General features: G+C 36.3%; 1 protein-coding gene across 2 annotated transcripts in view; it reads left to right on the plus strand.

Annotated features, from left to right (window-relative positions):
* Positions 1-14,520, plus strand: part of TTBK2 (tau tubulin kinase 2) — a 123,417-nt gene that overhangs the window by 57,860 nt on the left and 51,037 nt on the right. For both annotated transcript variants that reach the window (XM_018054383.1, XM_018054384.1), the window contains 3 exons: positions 3,803-3,876; positions 9,859-9,999; positions 11,705-11,809. In XM_018054383.1, the coding sequence (XP_017909872.1) occupies positions 3,803-3,876; positions 9,859-9,999; positions 11,705-11,809 (320 nt within the window). The remainder of the gene's footprint in view (positions 1-3,802; positions 3,877-9,858; positions 10,000-11,704; positions 11,810-14,520) is intronic.

A 14,520-nucleotide genomic window follows, 5' to 3' on the forward strand; every position in this document is an offset into this window, starting at 1 on the left:
GCATTACTTTTCCAAAACACAGGCCAAATTATGTAGCTCTCATGCTTGAAAACATTTGAACTACCTCTCCCCACCCCCAACTGCCACCCATTATGTGTCAGATCTAAATTCCTTTATGTGGCATACAAGACTTTAGTGTGCTTTTCTTATCTCAGCATGCCCCCCACCTCAGCCTCTTATCTAGCCCTCTAGTCTGTTAACTTTATTAATTATTTAAAATCTAATGATTTAGTTCTAGAATAGCCTCATAAAATTTTCACATCTTCTGTGTATCCACAGCAATTTGTCCATAATGCAGAGCTCATCATACTAACTAATACATATTGTAATTTTTTGTTTATATATCCAGGCTGTGAATTCCTTGAGGGCATGGATCGTATTTAATTTATCTTGTATTCCGAGTGCTTGCTTTAGTACTTGGCACATAGTGGATCTCCTTGTCTGTATTTTATCGTGGTGGTGGTTTAGTCGCTAGGTCGGTCTGACTCATGCGACCCCATGGACTGTAGCCCGCCAGGCTACTTTGTCCATGGGATTTTCCAGGCAAGAATTCTGGAGTGAATTGCCATTTCCTTCTCCAGGGGATCTTCCCAACCCAGGAATCAAACCCAGATCTCCTGCTTTGCAGGCAGATTCTTTACTGACTGAGCTATGAGGGAAACCCATATTTTGTCACAATCTTTATTTACTGCTTAGTTTTAATATTTATTTACCAGGTGTGACTTGACCTTAAAATCTGTTTCAATTATTCCTGGCATAATGGATAAGAACAAAAACTCTGGGACCAAACTGCTTCATCGTCTTCCAGCTGTGGGGTCTTAGACACAGTAGTTAACCTCACCAAGCCTCCATTTTCAAATTGGAAAAATAGAGAAAATAATAATACTTATGCCTTTTAAGTTGTGAGGATTAGGTACATATAAAACACTTAATATAATGCCTAGCACAGTATACTTCATATTATGCATGCTTTATTATTATTATTATTATTGTCATTATAGTTATTATTTCCATTAGTTTGTTCATTCACAAATATCAGGTGTTTCACTCTTTGCCAGGTACTGTGGGGTACTAACAGAACAACATAGATAGGGCCCCTGTAGTCATGGAATGATACTCCAGTTTGTACTAGTTATTATAATGTTATTTGAAGAACTGCTATAAGTGGTGGTGAAGAGTTACTGTTTCAATTAAATTCTAGTTTCTCCATGCTTCCAAAAATTGGTACATATTTAATGAACTAACTTTAATAAGTAGTTTCATTGATTGCATATATCTAAAATATAAGAGCAGTGGGTACACTATGTTATAAAGTATGAGATAAGAATTCATTATGCTCTTAGCTAACGCAGTGAAGATGTACTGGGGAATCCAAGAAAATTTGCTACTGACTTTGTATTTTGGTTACCCAATAAAGGTCTAGTTTATTTGATTTTTATCTTTTTAAAAGTAGGGTGGTTTTAATATCAAGAGATAAATAGTATTTTGTATTACTTATTTTAGAAAGAGCATTCCAAGAGGAGTTAAATTTAGTATGACCTTTTGTTATTAGATGACTTAAATGCCTTTGTAATAGAGATACTGCATTTAATTGTTATCTTAATAAGAAGTTGGAGTCTTGAGGAGTGAATAGTAAGAAATACTTTAAAATGATTCTTTGTTTCTTTGAAGCTAGAAAAGAGTAAGTTGCCAGCTGATAGTCATTTTATCCTTTCACTCTTACTACAGTTTATTAGATGACTTAGTTTTGCAAACATATGTAAAGTGATATACATACATTGTACACATTGTGAATTATTGTTCCAATTGTACTTTTTCTTGTTTGTTATGACCCCTTTCAACAGAAGCACAGAGAATGAGAGAACAATGTGATAACCCAGATGCAAAAGAGAAGTGTGGACTCATTAACTAAATTAAACCTGGATTGTGTTTATATTTTAAATTAGTGGACTAATTCTTTTTGAATGTTGGGATATATTTCTCATCTGTCTATTAAAGTCTGTCCTTCTGGCTCTTGGTCTGTGACTTCCTCACTTTTTGGGATGCTTCTTCAAATATTGCCCTCATTGTCTCATGTTCCATTTATTCCTTAACCCATTATGGACTGGCTTCTGCCCCTTCCGCTCACCAGTAACTTCCTAATTGTTTATATTACTGAGCACTTCTCAGCCTCTGGCCACTTCTACCTTTGAATTCTATGACCTTTATCTCTCATAGTTTTCTCCTACGATTCAGGCTATTACTCTGTTTCCTTCACGGGCTGTTTTATTTCTATTCATGCTTTTCAGATGGTTCATTTTTCTAGAATTCTGTTCTTAGGTTTCTTGTCTTCTCATTCTTTATTCTTTCAACTTGGAAATCTTCCATTTATGTTTGTAGTTCCATCTGCCTTCTATGAACCAGTCATTCCCCAGTAAATTTCTGGAGCTCAGTTTTTTGTCTCAGGCTTGAAATTACAGTTGTCTGCTGAATTCACCTGGTTGTCCTCAAACTCAACATTCTGATATCCCTTAAAATCTATACAACTTACTCTATTCTCTTGTTTCAGTACAAAACAAGAGAATTGTGCCCATTTAATTGTGCCCATTTCTAGTCAGTAACTATATCTTTAGCATCTCTCAGATTTATCCTGTTTCTTTTTTCTATATCTACTGTAATACATTAGATTAAAAAAAGGTTCAAGCCCTGTTCTCTCTTGGGATATTGTAACTGTCCCCAGAATGACCATTCTGCCTCCATAATTGACCTCTCTATAGTCTGTCTTCCTCATTGCTACCATGGCGATGTTCTAAAATGGAATGTTTTAAGTGTTTTTCTTTATGTTAAAATCTTTTAGATCCTTCTCACACTACTCAGCAGTAGTTTTCAAATACATGGGTGTTTCAAAAACGTCCATGGCCTGTCTGCTTTTGGGTCAGAGAACTTTTGAAAGCTCATATCCTGTATCTTTCCCCCATAGATTCTGATTCAGTAAAAAAGTTTAGGAATTTTCAAAAAGTTCCCCAGATAATTCTAATAAGCAGCTAGGGTTAGAAAACACTGACGTATATGTGGTTCACATTCCTTATTATGGAGTCCAGGATCCTCCGAGATCTGGTACCTGCCTATTTCTCCAGTATTATCTCATTCTATTATCCCATCCCTCCCTTCATTCACTGTTCTCCAGCCAGATTCCCTCTTCTGGTCCTGGAAGCCACCAGACCTAATCCTCTCTTAGGACCCTTGTTTGCTATTGCTGAATCAGATGCAGAAGCCTAGTCTCTCTCTGCTCCACCTCTGCTTTGCTCTGGACCCCAGCCGCTAGCACCTCCTTGGATTTCACATGTGAAACGCGGGTTGAAAACCGCTAAGCAAATCCATATCAATGGGGCCCAGAAAGATGAAGTGATTCACTGAGTCTATAATGGTGAATGGCAGGCCATATCTAAAATCCAGGATATATATTCCTAACACAGTTCTTGTTTATAGCTCTTCTTTCTTTTATATGTATCATGTATGAGCAAGTTGATTTGAAATGACCTCTTAATTGTTTCCTTCCTAAATAATCATTCACTAGTCCCCTCATTCGTTTATTCATTTAGTAAACACTTACTTTACTATATAAAGAGCAGTATAGGATATGAAGAGAGGTGGGTAGAAATTTTGCATAATACTAATTTCCTATCATTAAGATTCTTAAGAGGTTTTTATATTCAATCATTAAAATACTATACAGAAAAATAAATTATTAATTTTTAAGAAGAGAAACTATAGTATAACCTTTTCTACTGTCTTGTATCTTTCTTTCTTTCTTTTTATCCAGGGAAAGACCATGTTTGTAGATTTATTGGTTGTGGGAGGAATGATCGATTCAACTACGTGGTCATGCAGTTGCAGGTAGGTTACTTTGAAAATGTGTCTTAAAATTGACCAGTTTTGATCAAAGTACCTAATTACAGTAGATGTGAATAAAATTAACAACATTCTTGGTATCATTGCAGAATGTTTTATACTCTACGGATGGTATATATTTAAACAGACCTGGTGATAATGGATTTTTCCAAAGATGGAAGGGTTGTCTTTATCAACTATTTTCTCTGATGCACATCTTCGTTGATTGTCATCATTGCCAAATTTTTTATCCCCACATGGACTACCGGATATAATGAGTGTTCCTGTCCCTTCCTTCTCCACCATTTATTATGTTAAGGACTTTAGGTTCCCATTTTCACAAATATCAACCTTGAGTGTTTGAAAATTTTAAAATGAGATGGAGAGAAATGCCATTGTTCTTTCTCTTTACTATTAACATAGCTGTGTTCTGTCCTTGAGATGGAGAGTGGAGTTGGGTTGGGTAGCAGATGACAGAAATTCAGAAAGGGAGCATTGAAGTAATGACTGCAGCAAAGAGAGGGAAATCAGCCCATTCTCTCTGACACTGACACTGCCTCTGCCCCTGCCCCTGAATGAACACACGCGCGTGCACACGCATACACACACGCACACACACACAGAACTCTGAACCTGTACTCACCATCAAAGTTTAAAAGCCATGGTTCACTTTGCTGCCTATCTTAAGAGAACTTAAGAGTTCTCAGGGTTTCCCGTCATCTTTAGCAAAGTTTGTTTTAGGCATTTGGTTCTTTTGTTTGTTTATTTTTTCAACTTAACTACTTAGTAGTGATTTCAGAGATATAGATCCTCACCTAAATTCTTCCTCTTCTTGTTAGGGCTTCTCTTGTTTCCCTCAGCTATCCTTCAACATGTGATTTACGTCTATAGACATTAATTTCCTGCAGACTATTGTCTTGATGTCTCAGAGTCATGTGATTCACTACTCAAGCCAGCGTAGTTTTTTTACTTGAAGCAGAATCCCTCTATCTTTTTAGGTCATTAATATGGACCTTGCTGTCTCTCATTTTGGCCTGTAATAATAATATAACTTTTGTATGCTATTTTATAGTTTTTTTTTCTTCTGGATTTATTATGCATCTTACTTGATCCTTGTCATTTCCCCTGAAGAGGATAGGGCAGGTTTTACCCCCATTTTGCAAATGAAGAGACTTTAGCTCAAGGAGGCTTGAGGTTTTCCTGGGACTGACTAACTTGATGGGTGTTAGGACTTATTCGATGGAGGCCTTGGGCCAATATTCTTGGCACAATAAGAGAAAACTCTTTTTTTGTGTGTATAGGTTACTACTGACTGGAGGATGTGGAGATGCTTTTTAAGTCTGCAGAGTCTCTCTCAGTCCTAGCATATAGTCTTTTTTATTTGATTTACATTCACCTTAATCTCACTTCTGGAAATGAGAAAGCTGCATGTATGGAAAACTAAGGAGGATGGTGTATATCAAGCAGTGATGGCTCCTTTGACCTTTGGCAAGCTTCTGTGGACTCATCTAAGAATGCTTTGTTTTGACTTGCATGCTGTTTTGGGGTTTTTTTCCCCAATCATTAAAAACCCCACCATTAACCTTCCACCTCTACAAGTTTGACTTGATTTGACATAAGACTAAAGCTGGTATAACTGTTTGAGGGTTCTTTCTCTTGTTTGACTTATTAAAGTTGACTGCTAGGGTTTCCCCATATATTTTGATAACATTTATATGCTCAGACCCAGTTTCTCACGGACATTTCTGATTTCTTCTAAAAGCCCTCATTGTTCTTAAGCTCACTTTAGTCTTTTGCCTCCTGGTGATTCAGTTAAATAGTATCTGCCTTTAAATTTTTAAGGAATAATCCTATTTCTCCTATAGATATTCTAGCTATTTACCATGAAAATGGGTCTGAAATCTAATAGGGTTCAAGCAATCATACACGTTTATTTTCTCATATCTACTAGGAAGACTGTGGCCAGGTCTCATTTGCTATCCTGTCACCATTGAGGCTCTATGTGATCATCCTTAGTATAGCCAAAGGATGGTATTTTGTGATAAGCATATCACCTGCTGCTGCTGCTAAGTCGCTTCGGTCATGTCCAACTCTATGCAACCCCATAGACAGCAGCCCACCAGGCTCACCTGTCCCTGGGATTCTCCAGGCAAGAACACTGGAGTGGGTTGCCATTTCCTTCTCCAGTGCATGAAAGTGAAAAGTGAAAGTGAAGTCGCTCAGTCGTGTCCGACTCTTAGCGACCCCATGGACTGCAGCCCACCAGGCTCCTCCGCCCATGGGATTTTCCAGGCAAGAGTATTGGAGTGGGGTGCCACTGCCTTCTCCCAAGCATATCACCTAAGAAAGGGCAAAAAATGTTTTGAATCCTGTAACCAGAATAGATATAGATCTAGATTGCCTAACATCAGGGCTGCCATATATTTTTAAGCTTTTTATTATTGTGGAAAAAATTAAATATAAATGAAACTAGAGTTGTATTCTACCTTTCTTCTCCTTCCTCAGATGATTTCAAAGCAAATTGAAGTCATATTTTATCATAAATATATCAATATATAGTCAAGAATTCTTTTTTTTCCACTAGTAACCATAATACACAATAATATCTTTTCAAGTCAGTCTTCACATTTTCTTGGTTGTGTCTCTCACTTATTTTTATATTTGTTTTACTTGAACCTGGTTCCAGACAGGGTTTACACATTGTATTTGGTGGATATGTACATCTTAAGCCTCTTATTTTTTTAAACAAAAATTTTAAAAGATTTATGTATGTATGTACGTATGTATTTATTTTTGGCCATGCTGGGTCTTTGTTACTGCAGGCAGGGTTTTTCTAATTGCAGCAAGCCAGGGCTACTCTTCCTTGCTGTGCACAGGCTTCTCCTGGCAATAGCTTCTCTTGTTGCTGAGCATGGGCTCTAGGAGTGTGAGCGCCAGTAGTTGCAGCATGTGGGCTCAGTAGTCGTGGCACACTGGCTTAGTTGCTCTGCAGCATGTGGAATTTTCCCAGACCAGGGATCAAACCTGTGTCCCCTGAAATTGCAGGTGGATTCTTAACCATGAGACCACCAGGCAAGCCCCTATTTTTATTTTTTTTTAATATTTATTTATTTGGCTGTGCCAGGTCTTAGTTGTGGATGCTTTGATCATCATTGTGGCATGAGGAATTTTTATGCAGGATCTTAGTTGTGGCATGCAGGATCTTAGTTGTGGCGCATGCAGTCTAGTTCCCTAACCAGGAATACTAGGGATTGAACCTGGGCCCCCTGCTTTGGGAGCTTGGAGTCTTAGCCACTGGACTACCAGGAAAGTCCCTCTTAAGCCTCTTTTTAAAAGTTCCCTCTCATTTTTTTCCTTAAGTTTTTTTTTTGTTGTTGTTTGTATTGTCATTGATTTAAAAAATTGTTATGCAGAAGTTTCCATGCTCTGGATTTTGCTAATTGTCTCCATGTGGTAATACTTAACATATCCTTCTGTCCCCTGTATTGTTTATAAATTTGTGATTAGATCAGATTCCAGTTTTATTTTGCCAGAATACTTCAGAGATGGGTTGTGTGCTTCCTGTTTATATTATATCAGCAGACAGTGTGTCTGCTTGTCTCTTCTAGTTGTGTTAAGATGGAATCAGTGAGATTCTGAGGCTGTCAGCCTCTCCATCCATTTTAAGGTTCCCATAATTTTTCTTGTGTGTGTGCTGAGTCACTTAGTCATGTCCAACTCTTTGTGACCCCATGGACTATAGCCCCCCAGGCTCCTCAGTCCATAGGAATTCTCCAGGCAAGAATACTGGAGTGGGTTGCCATGCTGGAGTGGATTGTCATGCCCTCTTCCAGGGGATCATTCCAACTCAGGGATCTAACCCAGGTCTGCCACATTGCAGGCAGATTCTTTACCATCTGAGCCACTGATTTTTCTCTTAGGCTTTATCAACCTGTTAGTAATCACTGCCAAAAGTCTTTACTTCAGTGGGGTTGCAAATGTACAGTTATAATTTTACAATTCCTCTTTATTACTGGAATTCTTTTAAAAGCATTCCATCAATTATTAGGTTATCCTTAGGTACATTTCACACAGAAAGGCAGGACTAATATTTGATTCTTTAATTTCAAGTTTTCAGAAAAATGAATTGGCTCCCAGTAGGGAGCTTTGATAACATCCTTACTTTCTGACCCTGGAGGAGGAAATGGCAACCCACTCCACTATCATTGCCTGGAAAATTTCACGGGCAAAGGAGCCTGGCAGGCTACAGTCCATGGGGTCTCACAGAGTCGGATATAACTGAGGAACTTTACAAAGTTTACTTTCTGATTCCTCCTAATGAGAAATGGTATTTAGAGACCAGAATCTAGATGCTGTGGGTCCCTGCAATTGGGTTGGTCATTGTTTCAAATTCTTTTCAAGTGGATAGGTTCCGGGTATATAAATTTTTTTAAAAGAAAAAATATATCATGGCTCATATTGATATTTTCAGTTTCAAATTTTTTGTGATAGAACTGGCATATAATTTCTTTGATTTTATTATATATTTTCATTTCTTTGCCTAATATATGTAGATGAAATTATGGTTAAAATTTACATGAGAGTTATCCAGTATATGTGTGTAGGAAAGGAGACATTGTATGTTACATATGGGGAGAGGAGGGGTGGATAACAGATGAAAAAAGATTGGCCAATAATTGATAATTATTAATTCTAAGTGATGGATAGGTATGTGAGAGTTCATTATATTACTTTCTTTCCTTTTGAGTATGTTTAAAACTTTTAATAATAAAATCCTCTTATATAGTTACTGGATCATGTTAAATTTACAGCATTATTTAGGGAGAAATGAGTTTCCTTTTTTATTTAATAATATTAATTCCATATTACTATGAATTTAAATTCTTCATATAAATGCTACAGGTGGAACTGCAACATCATAGCCTGCTCTCAATCAGAATGGTAATTTGTTACCTACTCAATAAGGAGTCTCCTGGGTAGATCAGTACTGTAAAATGGAAAAAGAACACTTTCCAGTTAAATAGACTTAGATTTGAAGAACAGCTTTATCTTAACAGGTTGACATTATTTAAACTCTCTGAGCCTTAGTATCCTCATCTGAAAAATTGGTGTAACAACTTCTGTTTAGGGTGCTAAGGACTAAATACTGTCATGAATGTAATATATCTGGCACAGACTAGATAAATTCCTTGTTTTTATCTACTGCTGTGATTGAGTGTTTCATACCTTTTTATTTATACTAGTAATTAGCACTTATTGAGTACCTACTGTGTGCCAGACACTACATGGATCTTGTTTAAGCCTTATAAAACAGTATAAGGTAAGTATTATTGTCCCCATTTTATAAGGAAGCTGTGACATAGAAAAGTTAAGTAGTTTGTATAGGAATATATGTTAGGCAGTAATGAGGAATTACTGTCCTGTGTATGTATATCTTTTTTATGTAATCAAGACTACATTTTGTTATGACATCAGTGACAAAGGGAAACATGACGACTCAGGAACATTATATGTTATAGACACAGAAAAGATAAAGACAAATACTATATGATATAACTTTTATGTGAAACCTAAAAATTATAACAAACTAGTGAGTAAAACAAAAAAGAAGCAGGTTCACAGTGGGGAGAGGGAAGCAGGAGATGGGGCAATATAGGGATAGGAGATTTTTGAAGTGTTTTTATGGCATTATATGAAATCATGCGTGTGAAACTTGCAAACTGTGAAGTACTATTGAATTTAAAGAGTCCTTTGTTTAAAAAAAATTTTTTTTAAAAGAAACAGCTTAAAAAACTTTGGTTATTCTTAAATTTGTCTGAAATGTTCATACATTATCTTAAGAGAATTCTTCTCGAGTGAGAGGATCATGATTCAGATAAAATCCTTGCTATTTCAGTCAAAACATCTTTTAATGGTAAACGAATAATTCTCTGCTTTTCTCCCATGCTTTCAGTAGCACACTTGTAAGCGTTTATTTGGTTTCCACAGGGTCGGAATCTGGCAGATCTACGCCGTAGCCAGTCCCGGGGCACGTTCACGATTAGCACTACTCTTCGCTTGGGTAGACAGATTCTGGAGTCTATTGAGAGCATCCATTCTGTGGGATTCTTGCACCGAGACATCAAACCGGTAGGGGGCCTTTTCCTGCCAGAGCTCAGAATGAGTTTGCTTGGTGCTCTTGGTCTTACCATGTGTGTGTGTGCTCACTCACTCAATAGTGTCAGACTCTTTGCAACTCTATGGATTGTAGCCTACCAGACTCCTCTGTCCATGAAATCTTCCAGGAATGAATATTGGAGCAGGTTGCCATTTCCTATTCCAGAGGATCTTCCCAACCCAGGGATCAAACACACATCTCTTGTGTCTCCTGCATTGGCAGGCAGGTTCTTTACCACTGCGCCACCTGGGAAGCCCAGTCTTATGATGGGACACATTAAATTACAAATGTAGGTTTCTATGTTAAATACAAGATAATGTTTCAGTTTCTGTGGCAGAGATGTAAACTTGAAATGTATTGTAACTTGCCTTTTAATTTTTTAAAAATGATAATTATATACTATAACTTATAATCAAGAGCTTTTCTCATACAATGAAAGTTGCTCAGCAGCCAAATTAAAAATTACTAATGTTTGACTTATGTGTTAACACTGATACTTACTTAGCCTTACACCTAAATTGATAGTCATTCTTCAGATTTCTTTTTTCTGATATTGGTTAAAAATACAGATTCATGTTGTTTTTAGATGTTGGCATTGTGTTCTTTGAACTATTTCTCAAGTGACAAATTATACTTGAAAGAAACCATCAATTATAAAAGAGCTTGCTTTTTCTCCTTAGTGCTACCATGCCAATATAGTATTTCTTTCTATTCTGTTTTCCTAGAAATTGCAATTTCTGTAACTGTTAAATATGCTTTTATTTTCTCCTTGGTTTTTGTGTTACTCACAGGGGAAATGACCCATTTCTGATATGCTGTATTTACTATAAATTTATTGTGTTGCTTGTTGCAGTTGAAAATTATACCCATCTGTTGCTACATGATTTCAAAAATTAAACAGTTTACGTGAAAATGACAGCTAAAATTAACATAGTTGAGTCAGACTTAATGTAATGTAGATTTTTCCTGCTTTTATTTCCATGTCAAGTTAAGTAATTATTTGAGAAGCATAGTAATTGAAGAGTTTCCAATATGATTAGAAAGCTCCCTAAGTAGAACAGTATTTTAAAATAAAAGCTAACAATTCTATAACAATTAGACTTTTGCTTTTATAAATTCTTTTACTTAATATACCCATTTTTGCAAACCTGTGGTCATTTAATGCTACATTTATCTTTGTTAAGGGAAGGATGGAAAATATATTGTCCTTAAGTCATGTTATGTTTCCTTGAATTGTATTTTCATTTTTGCACTTAGTGAAATTCAGCTTCATGATGCTTATAGGAAATTCATTTCAATTTCTGGACTATATATTCTATTTTGTTCACTCCTAGTTCTTCCCATTTAAAAAAATAAGGGTTGGGTGTTTGTTTAAGTAGTGACTTAGACTAGAATTTCAAGAAACTTATTAGAGTACTGACTCCAATTAAATCAGTGTTGTATTTTATGTAACTTTATAATAGTCACATAAATTTTTTGCTCAAGTTCACCTGATCTTAGGCATTAATAGAACCTGCAGCAAAATAATGTGTTAATATCCAATAAACATTGACCAGAGCAGTATATGTGGGATGTGTATTATATAGAGTTTAAATAGAAGAATTAAAATACAGGAAGGATAAGATATAAGAACTAAGTATAATAATAATAGGTATGTTTTCATTCTTTATTTTCTAGTCAAACTTTGCCATGGGTCGCTTTCCTAGTACGTGTCGGAAATGTTATATGCTTGATTTTGGCCTGGCTCGACAGTTTACCAATTCCTGTGGTGACGTCAGACCAGTAAGATTTTTTCATACTATTATAAATATTTGAGGATTAGCTTATTATAGTATCACTCTTTTTAAAGAAATGCCGATTGTGTATCACAATGGATATCATCCAAGAAGTATCATATAGAGTTTATGATTATGTTACAGATAGTATTCATTAATATTATTATTGAGTGTTACAGCTTTTAAAAACATGCACAGAGTTAGAGTGTATCTTGTAAGAACCCACATTACCCCTTTAGGATCAAGGGTCTTTTTTGCAGTCTGAGCTTCTTTCTACATCATATACTACTTTTGTTTCAGTTACTGTGTTTGTCATACCCAGAATTTACATTTAGTTCTGTTTTTAAATTTCTGTTTATTAAAATTTCTGTTTGATATGGCATTGCCGTTATACTTTCCTTTCTTTAATCAAGCTTTCCTTTAGTTCTATGAACATATTTATAATACCCACTTTGAAATCTTTTTATGTCCAGCATCTAGTCATTCTCATAAGTGGTTTTTGTTGCCTACTTTTTTTTTACATATATGGGACACACTTCCTTGTTTCTTTGCATGTCTTGTAACTTTTTGTTGTTGTTGGAAACTGGGCATTTTAAGATACTGCTTGCATGCTGCTTCTGCTTAGTTGCTTCAGTTGTGTCTGACTCTTTGCGACCCTATGTACCATAGCCTGCCAGGCTCCTCTGTTCTTAATGTTTAGTTCCTTAACATTTAGTTCCTTAACATATTCTTTCTGAAGTTCATAATGTGTGTACAATAAGTACAAATGTGTACTCTTATTTTTTCCTTTTGATTCAAAAGGTAGCATAATGTACACTTCCCTTTTTCTTTCACTTTACAGTGTGTCAGGAGATCTTTCCGTGTCAGAATATAGAGCAGCTGCAAAGTGTATATCTGTAGGACAAATCTCCAGAAGTGTAATTGCTGGGTCAAAGAGAACGTATGCATTTGCAACTTTGATGGTTAATAGTGAAAGTCACTCAGTCGTGTCCCACTCTTTGCAATCTCATGGACGGTAGTCTGCCAGGCTCCTTTGTCCATGGAATTCTCCAGGCAAGAATACTGGAGTGGGTTGCCATTTCCTTCTCCAGGGGATCTTCCTGACCTGGGCTTGAACCCAGGTCTCCTGCATTGCAGGCAGATCTTTACCGTCTGAAATAGCTATTGCCAAATTACCATCAATTGAGGCAGTTTCTGGAGATCATCTATTTCAAGGCTCGGTTACGTGTTGCCTTATTCTTAAGACATCCTTCCTCCACAGGACTTCTCCTTTCTTCTCACCAAGGAAAACTAATTCTTACCACTCCTAGACTTTCATAGCTCATTGTACTTTGCTAATGGTGTTTATTATAATCTACTTTCAATTACAGTTACCTGCATTTATAGCTGCTTTCCCCAGTTAGGTTGAATTGTTTTTTCTGCATCATTTAAGGTGGCTGAATTTCTTTGACCTGGTATTATTTCTTGGAGGGATCACATCAAAATCTCCCTAGGCAGCTGATCTCTTTACCTCTGTCTCAACCTTTCCATGGCAAAAGTAAGGTCAGAGTCAGAACAAAGGACTCTTAATTGTTTTCCTTCTAGAAGGAGAAATCTCCAACCTCAGAGTTACATCAACCAAATTGAGAATATTAGATATTCCTGTTAGTCATGATGTCTTAGGAAAATATTGCGATCTGTTGACTGTGATTGTCAGTGAATGGCAGCTAAGGGAAAAAAGGGAGCTTAAATAGATTGCAGAAATTTTTGATTCCTGAGACTTGACGTTCAGTACAAAGAACATTTTAAAAATAGTTAAATCTTGAAACTAAAAAGGAATAACTGAAGGAGAAAAGATAAGTTGATGAAAGAAGAAATAAGTAGATAATTAATATGAACAGATTAAACACAGGTTGCAGAAATGAACAAATGGAGGAAGAACACATAGAATGTTTATCTGTGTAGCATATGGCTGAGACGACTCTGATAACTGAAGACTCTTAAAATAACATTCATTGTAATCTCTTCAGACTACCACATTAGTACCTGTTAATTGAGGATAATTTGACATTACTGAAAAAGAGAGCAAAAAATTCTACTAATGAAAATTATTGGCCATGATCATTTTAAAGTACGGCAGTTTTCCTGTTGAGCTATAGCATCATCCATGAATCTTAAAGGCACTGACTTGATATTTGTGAAACAGTAAAGTAGAAACATGGAGAACGAAATGGCAGCCCACTCCAGCATTCTTGCCTGGAGAATCCCATGGGCAGAGGAGCCTGGTGGGCTACAGTCCATGGAGTTGCACAGAGTTGGACACGACTGAAGTGATTTAGCATGAAATAGAGTGTATGATTTCAAGTCAGAAGACCTTGGTTGATGCCTGGTTTTATCACCTACTAATTCTGTGTCCTCAAATAAGTTTACTTTTTGGAACTTGTTTCTGTGTCTGTAAAGTGGGCAAAACAAAGACTTTGCCATCACAGGGTTTATATTCCATTGAAAGAAGCAGGGAAAAAACCAAATAAGTAAAAATATGAATAAAATCAATTTTAGGTAGCAAAAGATGTTTTGTGAAAAAAAATAAAGCAGAGTAAAAGAACAGAGTGGCATTGCAAGGGCAGATATTATTTTAAATTATGATGATTAAAGAATATTTCTCTGAGGAGGTGACATTCAAGCAGAGGGCTGAATTTGGGATAGAAGAGCCTGCCTTTGGAGGTGTGTAGAGAGATG

Source organism: Capra hircus, chromosome 10 (genome assembly GCF_001704415.2).
Source record: "Capra hircus breed San Clemente chromosome 10, ASM170441v1, whole genome shotgun sequence".
NCBI lineage: Eukaryota > Metazoa > Chordata > Mammalia > Artiodactyla > Bovidae > Capra > Capra hircus.